This window comes from Besnoitia besnoiti, chromosome V (genome assembly GCF_002563875.1).
Source record: "Besnoitia besnoiti strain Bb-Ger1 chromosome V, whole genome shotgun sequence".
NCBI lineage: Eukaryota > Apicomplexa > Conoidasida > Eucoccidiorida > Sarcocystidae > Besnoitia > Besnoitia besnoiti.
The window spans coordinates 1,129,711-1,140,941 of NC_042360.1; the positions used below are offsets into that span (position 1 = coordinate 1,129,711).

At 62.5% G+C, this 11,231-nt stretch overlaps 2 protein-coding genes across 2 annotated transcripts; one reads left to right on the plus strand and one right to left on the minus strand.

The window, feature by feature from the left end:
• Window positions 1-1,130: 1,130 nt before the first annotated feature.
• On the minus strand, window positions 1,131-5,210 carry BESB_059790 (uncharacterized protein; the record flags this gene model as incomplete). Its single annotated transcript, XM_029364393.1, has 1 exon — window positions 1,131-5,210. One exon carries the CDS (start codon window positions 5,208-5,210, stop codon window positions 1,131-1,133), a length of 4,080 nt encoding a protein of 1,359 aa, XP_029219101.1.
• Window positions 5,211-6,665: 1,455 nt separating this feature from the next.
• On the plus strand, window positions 6,666-10,772 carry BESB_059800 (ABC transporter, ATP-binding domain-containing protein; the record flags this gene model as incomplete). The annotated part of the gene is made up of 1 exon (XM_029364394.1): window positions 6,666-10,772. The coding sequence occupies one exon, from the start codon at window positions 6,666-6,668 to the stop codon at window positions 10,770-10,772; it is 4,107 nt and encodes a 1,368-aa protein (XP_029219102.1).
• Window positions 10,773-11,231: the final 459 nt, after the last annotated feature.

Below are 11,231 nucleotides of genomic sequence, written 5' to 3' on the forward strand. Positions count from 1 at the left end.
AGTGGAACACGTCACAGCGCGAATGAAAAAAAGCTAGCGACGATTTTGGGAAAAACTTGATGAAATGGCAAAGCACCGCTCGTTATGTGACGCTCTGGAAGGCGGGTTTTTTCCGTTTTTCTTTATAATCTGCGTCTCCACGTTTTAATACGCGAGCGGGAGACGCCTGTGTGGTGCCTCTCGACTACCGACTGCGGGCACAAAGAGAGTTCAGAGGTTTGTGGGAGGCGGTGTTTCCGATGCGAGGGACTCGAGGGGGCGTCTGCACGCAGCGAACGCCCCGACTAGGGGCGCAGCTTTGCAGATTCGTTTGTTCTGTCGTGAATCTCGATTATCTACTCTTCGCACTTGGCAAACTTGTCGCACACTCTTAATCACTCGAAGGAAGTCAATCCCTGCGCACATCCAATGCGCTTCAATACGCATTCTCCAGGTCGCTGTCAGCATACGTCGAGCTGCGCTAAGTGGAGCTGCCGTCCGCAGCTGGCGCACGTTTTCTTTCAAAAAAGAGAAGACACCTCAGGTGACTGTGAGAGCGTGGCTGGCCGCTTCCAGTCGCTCTGTAGAAGGACGCGCATACCGAAACTGGGAATTGGCGTCATGCTGACGGATAGAGGCGTGCGTATATGTCTCTCTCTCTCTCTCTATATATATATATATATATTTAATGGCATATCGGTGATCTGCAGTATGTGCAGATGTCTATATCATATAGACCACTGGCGGTGAACCTCGCAGAGATCGTGGGCACAGCACCCCGCTAATGCTTAAAAAAAGGAAACGGCGGAGACACAGTTTCTGTTCACTAAACGCAGTGTTGCCCCGAATCAGTACATTGATGCCAGCGGCGTACAAGTTGCTACGAAGTTCGGGTGCCTAGATCACTCGCAGCATCTAAGCAAATAAATCGCGCGCGAGGGCTGACGCACTCGCATGCATCATCGCCACTGCACTTCGCTGGGTCAGGTCGACTTTCTGGGATTTCGAATCTGTGCGCGATGGCCGCTCGCCGCACGCGAATTCACAGCATCACTTCCAGCCTCGACCTCCCCACTCCTCCCGGCAGCGCAGACTCAGGTGTTCTGGTTCTCTCGCTGCTTGGTGCCTCTCCGCACTTTTCGCCTCTCTGTTCACATCGTTTGTGGTTCGTTTGTCGCCTTTGCGTAGAGCGCGTGGGACAGGAGCAGCGGCGAGTCCAGGGCCCCAAAGCCCGCGGCGACGCCTCCCTCTTCGCTGCGCCTGCTCTTCGTCCTCAGCATCCACCCGGCAAAGGCGTTTTTGAGTTCGACGTACGCACCTGGCGATGGGCGACAGCAGGCCGCCGGCGCAGGTCCCTCTGCCCGTGGGGGGACGGCAGACGCAGTGTGAACTCCGCCGTGCGCTCCAGAGAGCTCGGCCGCAGGGCAAGCTGCGTCAGCTCCTTCATTCGTTGAAAAGCGTACGCCGTCCCGAGACGGGAGTTGCCTCAGTTCTTCGCGTTGCGGGTCTTCAACGGGGGAAGAGCCTGTAGCGACCATGACCCCAAAGAGACCGAGTTCTTGCACGCCGTCTTCGAATGTGCAGACGATCCTTCCTTCAGCGTCCCCCGGCCTCCGTCCGTGCACCACCGCCATGCCTCGGGGCGCGTCCGCGTCTCGTCGCGGGCCCGCTGCCTCCCCGGGGTCGGCGCGAACGAAGAGCACTGGGAGCGCAGGAGGTTCCATCTTCCGCATCAACACAAAGTGCTTCAGTTCCTCCTTTCTCGCGCGGCGCAGCAGCGTCTGCATCGCCGCGCCGTGCACGTTGTTGCCGCCTCCTTCTCGCTGAGGCTTCAGCAGAAATCGCTCCCGACCCTCCGCGGTCAGCGCCGCCGCGACGGCGCTCCGCGCCAGGACCAGCCGCCGCCTGCGAGCTACGGAGGGCGCGCTGCAGTCAGGCTCAGCCGACGGCGGAGCAGGCGCCGCCAACTCCACGGAATCCGCCTCGCATGCAGACGCAGATCGAGAGATTACCCGCGACGGCGGGCGTGCTGAGGCAGACGCAAGGCCTTCTGAAGGATCGACTTGCAGCTGGAAGACTCTCTGCATGTCTGATCGCACCTCGTCATCGGGCACCAGGTAGCGAAGCAGCCACACGTCCCCGTCGCCGCTTGGGTCAGCTGCTTCGCCCTCGCATGCGCGACCCTGGCTACCTCCCTTCGCAGTGTGGCTGCTCCTCCCCCTCGACGCTTGGCAGTCGCACGGGGCGCCGGCCCTGCACGCGAGCCTCAGCTCGTCTGCGTCTCTTCGCGCCGCGGTGCACGCGCGACACGGGCCGTCTCTCGTGGCTCCTCTTCCGCCCGCAGGAAGAAGGGACGAGGGAAATAAGTGGAGGGGCTTGTCCTGGTCGCTGAAGAGCTGCTGAGTCCGCTTAGCGCCGGCGAGCTGCCCCAGAACTGTTGGGACCTTCACGGCGTCGGAGCTCTCGAGGAACTCCCTCAGCTTCCAGACGTCTTCCGAGTAGTGACTCGGGCCGTACATGCTCCGGTAATAAACGACGGAAATCTCGGCACACACCTCCTTCTCGCACATGGCCCCGGGAACGTTCCCACGTGAGCAACGCACCGCGGCTTCAGTCTGTGCGGCAGGGTGCCGGCACGCCTCGTCGCGGCCCCGGTTCACGCTCCTCTCATCTTGGTCAACGCCAATGAAGTTCGGCTGACAGCGGCCTGCGTCTTCGTGTTCGTCGCAGTTCGTGGCATCCGAGCGAGACCCGCTGTCTTCCGCGGAGGGCGCTTCGGGCTGCGCAGGAGAATACTGGTGCGTGCTGCTCGAGCGTCGCTGACGCGGCCGCCCTCCACGCGCCTCCCGCAGCAACAGCAATCGCCCCGCGGGAGTGTCTGGCTCATTCGAGAAGCTGACAAACCCGATCAACTCTGCGGCGCGCGCCGTAAACTCGTCTCGGCTGCCCCCCCCGTCCTCGTCGTCGCCTTCCCTCGCGGGAGCCGCAATCACAAGGTCGCCGCGTTTCCAGAGGCGCACGAGTTCCGAGACAGAGATGAGACGCATGTACGCGCCGTGGCGGCTCATCAGCTCTGTCTGCAGCAGCCTCTGGTCGACTTGGTTGCTTTCCTCTTCCAGCGTGACGCAGAGCAGGAAGATAGGTGGCAAGGAGGAGGCGAGGCCGGCAGCGCAAGCGCAGGGGCCTGCCTGAGCGCAACGCGCCACTCGCGCCGCTGCGGCTGCGTCGCCGGCATATGAATTCGAGGTCGCATTTGATGTCCGCTCTGCAGACGAGTCGTGCGCCTCAACTGCCGTCACCCGCTCAACGTAGGCATAGTGCGCGGTTGCCAATGCAGCGGCGATCTCTTCGAGCGGCCAATTCCGCGGACAGAGCTTTTCAACGCATCGCCGCCGAGCATGCGCCTCGCCGACGCGCGCAGGCAAACCCTGGAGGCTGGGCAATGCAGGCGATGAATAAGAAGGCAAGGCCGCCGCAGCCAGAAGCGTCAGGCGATGAAGCGACGACACTCGGGTCGCGAGGCCCCCAAACGACGCGGCGATCGTGTTGAGTTCAACCTGCTTAATGGCAAGTCGCGTGCGTTTTGGACGTTCAAGGCGTTGTGGTGCTCTCTCATCCCCCGGCATTCCCACGGCTGCCTCACCCTCGTTGGCTACGATGGCGTCGGCGGGAGCTACTCCGGCCCCAACGCCGCATGCGTTGTCGCCTGCTCTGCCTCCACCGTCGCCTCCGCATGCCAGCAGCCCAGCAGTCTGCGTGGCGCCTACTCGGGCGCAGCCCGCGTCTTTGCCGCCCTCGCCCTTCGCTCCCACGGCGCCGCTGTCTCCTCCTGGGTAAGAGCACTCGCACACGCGCTGAACTGCTGCACCGTCTCTATCGTTATTCAGACAGGTGATGGAAACCCCGTCGTCTTCCGCCGCGCCGCCGCCTGGATCCTGCGTGTCTCCACCGGGCGCGTCCGTCCCCCGGTCGAGCATGTAGTCGCTGCGCACGATGTGCAATCGGATGTCTGCGGCGATGTCGCGTCTAGGCTCCTCGCCGTCGCCCTCCCCACGCCGCCTCTCTGTACCCTCTAGTGCGTCTCCGAAGCCGGCGGACGCTTGTGAATGCCGCTGACGTGTTGCGTCTTCTCGCCCGCCTCCGCTGGCTGTTTGCGTGCAGGTCCCGGCAGCGGGGCCCTCCTCCCCACGCAACGCATGCGCCTCTCTCAGCGACGTGCACAGACGCCCGTCCTTTCCTCGCACGCGTGCGTCTGAAGAGGATGCCTCAGCGGCCGCCCGCGCAGCTCTGTCGTGGAGGCGAGCCGGCGCCACATACACGCGGTAGGCGATCTCGCTAAGTCTGCGAGTGAAGTCATCCACTTGGATCGTATCTGCGAGCAGGTGCAGCAGGAGGCGCGGGCTGCAAGTGAGGCGATCGACAAGCCGGTTGAACGGCTGGGCTAGCCGCCGCGCCCTGTCGCAGAGAGAGAGAGGAAACGGGGACGGGAGCAGAGTGAAGGGCGCGCAATGCGGCGAACATGGAGACGGCACATAGGCGATCTCCCCCGCATCATCTGCCACGCCTGCAGGAGCTTGAGTCAAAGCCGGCCGAGCCGCGAGCGCAGCGGCGGCGCGCGCAGGAGACGCACCGGACCGCAGCGACGGCGAGAACATGAGAAGGCCATGACCGTAAGCCCATCCCGAGGCGAGGTCAAGGAGACACGTCACTTGGTCTGGCGGGCAGTCGTCATTCTCGCAACCCGACTCCCCGCCCGTTGGTGCGCCTCGGAACCGCTCTGCCCTGTTGCCCTCCGTCCTCTCAGCCTCCGCTTCTTCGGCCTTGCTCTCATGTGCGCTTCCGCAACTCCCCGCCGGGAGCGACGCGAGGTAGGCGCCGTTGTTACAGAAGATCTGTGTATCAGCACTGCGCGCCGACTCCACGTAGATGCTCGCCAGGGTCCGCAGGACGTCTTCAGCGTGACGCGCATTCTCGCAGGTCTCCGCCGCGTCGCTGCCGGCTCCCTCGTCATCGCCGCGCATGACCCTCGAGGCCTCGCCCCGGCCGGTTCTTAGGCGAGGGCGCTGAATATCGTCCCTTTCGGCGCCTGCGTCTGCCTGGTGGATGTGCGGGATGTTTCGTCTCTTCGTCATTTCAGACGAGCCCACGGCGGGACCGATCTCCCCGTGAGGTCTACCTTCCGCGCACTCCTTCGTGCCAGGCAAGGCGTTGTGCTCGCATGGTTCCTCCATCCGCGCCTCTTCGCCTTCCTCGCCCTCCGGTTCCCCACGCAAAGACGACAGAAAGAAATAAAAAGCGGCGCGGCCCTGAGCGGCGCGTGAGGCTGCTAGTGTGAGGCGAGGCGGCAGCGCGCCACGCGAATGCTCGTGAGGCGGCACATCCCCGGTCTCACGCGGCAGACCATGCTGAGATGTTGGGAGAAGGTAAAGCGAGTAATTCCCTACACTGGGGCCTCGGCTGTGACGAGATGGACGAGGGCGCTGGAAGTCGTTGTGAAGCCCGGGAGAGTCGAGTAGCTAGTTGCTATACAGTCTCAGTAGCACACAGTCGATCACGGCATACATATATCCTACATTCAGTACGAAGGAACCGCGTGCGGTCTCGACAGCAAATCAGGGCAGAAACTAAGAGGTTATAGAGCAGGATATCCGTTCCCGCGCGGACTTCAAGGTCTCTGCGCAAGCAGGCGAATCTAACTACTCCCATGGCGCTTTCTAGCTGCCTCTGAACACTATCGTGTGCGTCCAGGGAGAAAGCGCGAGGCAGAAGCACAGACCAGCAGAGAAAAGAAAACACTCCAACGAGGCCAGAAAGCAGAAAAAAAAATGTGGATGGGTAAAGGAAGGACGAGGACTGGGCGTAGCCGAGCCCGGTATCGACAGACAGAAGTTCGCGAGTGACCTAAACGCGGGCATGCACACTTTTTTGCCAGCGCGCATGCAGCACCGTTGCAGGGACGTTTTCCGTCTTGGCCGCACACAGTGTTGCACGAATTTTACGACGTTCTGCCTTTCTTTTACTCGCAATTCTCCTTCTCCTCCTCGGTGAAGCCCTTGTGTCGCCTGCCTCCACTTCTTCTCCGCGTGTCGCGTCGTCCTTTCTCGCCGTCTTCACTTCCCTTGGCCCCGTTCCTTTGTCTGGTTCGTTCTTCTTCGACTGCGCCTCTTCTGCTTCGCCTGCCCGCCAGCGTTTCTCGATTGCACCCTGCAGCTTCTCTTCTCAGTTCTCCTTCTGTCGCTGTTGAGACTCCGTGCGGGCTGCGTTGTTTTCGCCCCTCTGTCTCCTTTCAAGCCCCGCCTCGGTCTGCGGTTTCCCTCCCTCTTTTGTGATTTCCGTCTGGTTTCCTCACCGTCCAGGCCAAATGAATCAGACTCGGATTCAGCTTTGGGCACTGGACGTCAATTCTGCTCGTCTCATATGTGGATATGCATACATACCTACCTACATATAACGGATGTGCGCTGCCCCTGTAGGTTTTTCTCCGGTGACAGCGTGTGTGTGTGTATTGCTTCCGGAGGAGGAAGTCGTCGACACGGCGCGCATGTGTCAGCGCTCTCCGCCTCTTTGTCGAGGCTGGGATATCGCCAATGAGTGAATCAGGCATCTCACGCGACTCCGCTGAATCCCGCTCTACGGATTCTCTTATCTTTTTGTATCTCACTCGCTTTCGTTTGTTTTTCTGACAGATGAGTCACCATGGAGGACTTTCCTTGTCCCGTTGTTGGCACGATCTTCTGCTCCTTCTTCTTCTCCTCTGTGCTGTCCTTTCGTCCTCCCTGAGCGCGTCTGCTGATCTTTCAACTGGCATCCTCGGTCTCAGACGTCTCGTCACCTCTCCGTATCGCTGCTCGGCTCCCAGCGAAGCCTGGCGTGGTTTCGCGCCTCAGCGAAACACCGCCTTCCTGTCGCATATCCCCTCTTTCGCTTCTCTCATGTGTTCCTCTAGCACGCGTCCCAAAGTTGTCGGGTGTCGCGCCGCTTGGGTTTTTGCCTTTCTCTCTCTTTGTCACATCTGCGCACCTTGCCCGGCCTGCCCCCTGGGTCTACGCACCCCGAGTTCTTCCAGCCTCGAGAGCGCTTCGCCGGCTCCAGGGGCTGCGCGCTGTGCGCCCTCCTTCCACGCCTTCGTCGCTCTGCTGCATCCTCTCTCCGCGCCTCGAGTTGCGTCTCTTTGGCGCCTCTGTTGGCTGCAGGCGCGGCCACGTTTACTGGTTCCCCGTCTCTCCTCTCGCTGGGACTCCTTCTTCCCTCTCGTCTCGTCTCCTCGGGTTTCGCCTCCCTCTCTCGCTCCCCCTCTCGGAGCTCCTCGTGCGTCTCTGCGCTATTCTGGGCTCGCCAGCGCGCTCTCTGGTCGGCGTGCGCCGCGCCCACCTGACTGGCTGTCGTCGTCGGCGCGTGGGGCGGCTGCTTCGGCCTCGTCTGTGTCGCACGCCAGCGAGAGCCTTGCGCGTCGGTTGCGGCTGTCGCGTCGTGCGAGTGCAGACCTGTGGCTGCGGCTGTCGCACTTTTCGCTCTCGATTGGCGGGCAGGCGTTGATTGAGGACGCGAATCTGCTGCTGCGGGGGGGCGAGCGCCTCGCCCTCGTTGGCCCCAATGGCGCCGGCAAGACTTCGCTTCTTCGCTTCATCAAGGCCGCCGCCGACAGCCAGCGCCGCGGGCGCCTCCCGCGCTGGTCTGCCGGCGTCTCCCTTCGGCTGGGTCGCGGCGGCGAGGCTCGCGGCGACGCGCCCGAACTGCCTGGCGTGCGCCGACGAAGAGACCGCGATCTCCAGCGAGACGTGCTGGCTCTGCCTGAAGAGGCCGACGGCAGCGAATCGGACGTGAGAGGCATGCAGGTGACAGGCGAAGTCGCCTTCTCGCAACCCGGCCTCCGCGTCGGTCTGCTGAAGCAGGAAGGGTTAGAGGCGCTGAGGGGCGCCGAACGGGAGCGGACGGTGCAGGAGGAAGTCGAGGGCGAAGCGCGGCGCAGGCGGCGAGAGGTCGAAGTTGCCATCGAAGCGGTCAGCGACCAGATCGACAGGCTCTCGCGCGGTGAAAGCCTGCACGACGAAGGGGGATCTGCCCTTCCTCAGCCGAGGCGCGCAGCAGGCCACGTTTCCGACGAGGCCGCTGCGCTCGCCTCAGGAGACGCCAGCCGCCTCCGACACGGACGCGGCAGCGGCAGAGTAGAGGACAGAACACGCCAGCCCGAAGCGCGCGACAGGCGCAACGGGCGACGAGACGGTGTGGCGCCACCGGGAGAGGCGCGTGCGGGAGAGGCGCGTGCAGGAGAGGCGCAGGAGGACGAGGCGCAGGACGATTCCTCATCGCGCGCTATGGCGGCGCGACTCTCCTCTCTCCTCGAGCTGCTGGCGTCGCTGCAGGAAGAAGAACTCTCTCTGCATCCGTCGCGGCACGACTTGCTGTTGCAGCAAGTCCTAACCGAGACCGGATTCGCGAGCCAGGCGCAGCGGTCTCAGCCGCTGGGCGCCTTGAGCGGCGGCGGGCGCATGCGCGTGCAGCTCGCCAAAGTTCTGGCGAATCAGCCCGACATTCTGCTTCTCGATGAACCGAGCAATCACTGCGACTGGTCAACGACCGAGTACATCGCTCGCCTTCTGCGTCGTCTGCCGCATCCGCAGCTCCTCGTCTCTCACGACACGCGCTTGCTTCTTTACGCGTCGCCTTCGCCTTCCGCCTCCTTGCTGGGGCCGCCGGCCGCCGGCGGCGCGGGCGACCCCCCCGCGAGCGGCGTTTGCACTCACGTGGCGGAGCTCGTGAGTGGGCGGTTGAGCGAGAAGGTCGCGGGCGACTTTTCGGTTTTCGAGAGGAAGCGGGACGCGTGGACGCGGCAGTGGATGGATCGCAGAGACAAGCTGAAGGAGGAGCTGGACTTCCATCGGAAACGCATGCACAGGTGGCGCACGCTGGAGCATCAGCAGCAGGGCAAAAAGCTCGCGCGGAAGCGCGCCGGTGATGGCCTGAAGCTGCGCACGGGCGCCGAAGAGGAAAAGATCGAGTCGCTCATGAACCAGCTGAAAGTCGAAGACGAACGCGAGCCGCCCTGGGAAACGTGGAAAAAGCAAAGGGGTCGAGGCTTCCGCATCCAGTTCGGCGAGGGTGACAACGAAGAGGGCGAAATTCTCCTGAGGCTCTCGAATGCGAGTCTAGGCTACAGGGAACTCGCTGACGAAGAGCACGGAGAGCAACACAGAGGCGAGGGTCATCTGGCGCCGGCCGACGAGGGCAGAGACTCTGCGCGTCAGGACTCCGCAGCGGAGACAGAGGAGGAGTCAGGCGCCAAAAGCTCCGCGAGAGAGGCTGATGAAGCCGGCTTTCAGATCGTGGCGCCGGGTGAACCGAGAGCTGATGGACTCAGCTGCGGGGCGAGTGGTTTTTTCAGCGGCGAATGCACGTCGTCGTTTTCGGCAGACTTGCGGCAGGCTCCGCCCTTGAGACACAAATCCGCTTCGCCGCAGGTGATTCTCAGAAACATAGATTTGACGCTTCGCCCCGGCTCGCGGGTCGCCATTGTCGGACCGAACGGGTCGGGCAAGTCGACACTGCTCAAAGTGCTCGCTGGGCGATTTCAGAGCTCCGCTCGCGAAGTCCCTGGAGCGGGCGACAGCCGACAGAGCCGAGAGAGCCGAGAGAGCAGTGGCCTCAGTCCGGAGGCGGGGCCTGGCGGAGGGCCTGCAGAGAAGGTGCTTCTCTTGTCGGGGGAGCGGTACGTCCGCACAAAGGTTGAGAACGGCATTTGCTTGTTGGAGCAGCACCGCGCCGACATTCTGCCACTGGATCTCACGCTGCTCGAGGCTCTGCGGTTTTTGAGGCAGCGCTTCGCGCATCAGCAGCACGCCGAGGAAAACGCTCGGAAACCTGCAAAGTCCGGGGCGAAGGCGCGGCCTGTGGACGATGCCGAAGACGAAAATGCATTTCGCGCGATTTTAGGCCGACTAGGCTTTAAAGCGAAAGAAGTGAACAAGCGCGTCTCGGTGCTGAGCGGTGGCGAGAAGGCGCGCGTGGCGCTCGCAGGCCTCATGCTGTCTGAGCTGCCCTGCCGAATTCTCCTGCTTGATGAGCCCACGAATCACCTAGACGCGTTTTCCTCTTCGTCGCTCCAGAAGATCCTCGCGTCGTTCTCCGGCGCGCTAGTCGTAGCCACACATGACGCGGCCTTCGCCGCCAAAGTCGCGAACGAGATCTACCTCGTCGAAAAAGAGACAGCCAGCGCCGCGAGCCACGCGCCTACACGTGGGTCGCTTCGCCCGCTTGTGACCGCCATCAGCGAGTGGAGCGGCGACGCCGAGGAAACCGATGCCGCAGCGAAAAGCGAAATCAGCCACTCACAGGACGCCGAAGAGGCTGGTGGCGACGGCAACCTCCTCAGCCGCGCTGCCCGCCGAGGCAGAGAAGAATGTGGAGACCGTGAAGCTGACGAAAGCGACGACAACGTCCAGCGAGAGAGCGCAAGCGAAGCAAACGCTGACCAAGCGGAGGCGGCGGCGAGTGATGCGGGAGGTGAGGGGGGCAGGGAAAAGGAGGCAGGTGCTGCAGAGCAGGACGCGCGCACAACGAGGCCGGCAATTGAAAGGTCCATGGAATCTTGGACTGACGGATGGGTTCGCGAAATGCGCCGGCAGGGGTGGCGGCCGCTGTCGCCGCCCTTTGCGTCCCCGCAGGCCGAGTCGCCTCATGCTTCGGCGAACGCGGGGGCGAAGAAGCTCTCTGAGAAGAAGCGCAAGACTTTCGGCGGCAAGGGGGCCTCCGGCCGAGTGAAGGGCGTGAAGAATCTGAAGCGGTGGACTGAGTGAACTCGGTGCTTGCCAACCGGGTGCCCCATAACGGAACTTTGTTTTGTCACTTCTGTCTCTTGAACATGTAGCATCCGTACAACACACGCGGCATTCAAGGCGTGGGCGCCGCGGGGACTCGCAGCAGGTCCGCGTCTGCTTCCCCGCGTCGGCGAGCGCAGACGTGCGTCTCCGTGCTGTCTCCATGCGCGGTCTGACGTATGCTTTTTGCCGCTGTAGCTTACCCTTTCCGTTCCTCCCCCTCTCACTCCAGTTATTTAGTTCTGGACGTCAGGCGGCCGTAGCGCCATCTTTCCCCTTTTGTTTTCGCTTGTCTACACGTATCGGTGGAGTTCAGCGCGGTCACCGTGTGACTGCTGGCGATAGTCTCCCAGTTTTTTTTGGAATGACCATGCGTTGTTCGGTATGCCTGCATGTGCGTTTGAGGTGTTCACGCTGTCTTTTCAAAACATCTTCGGT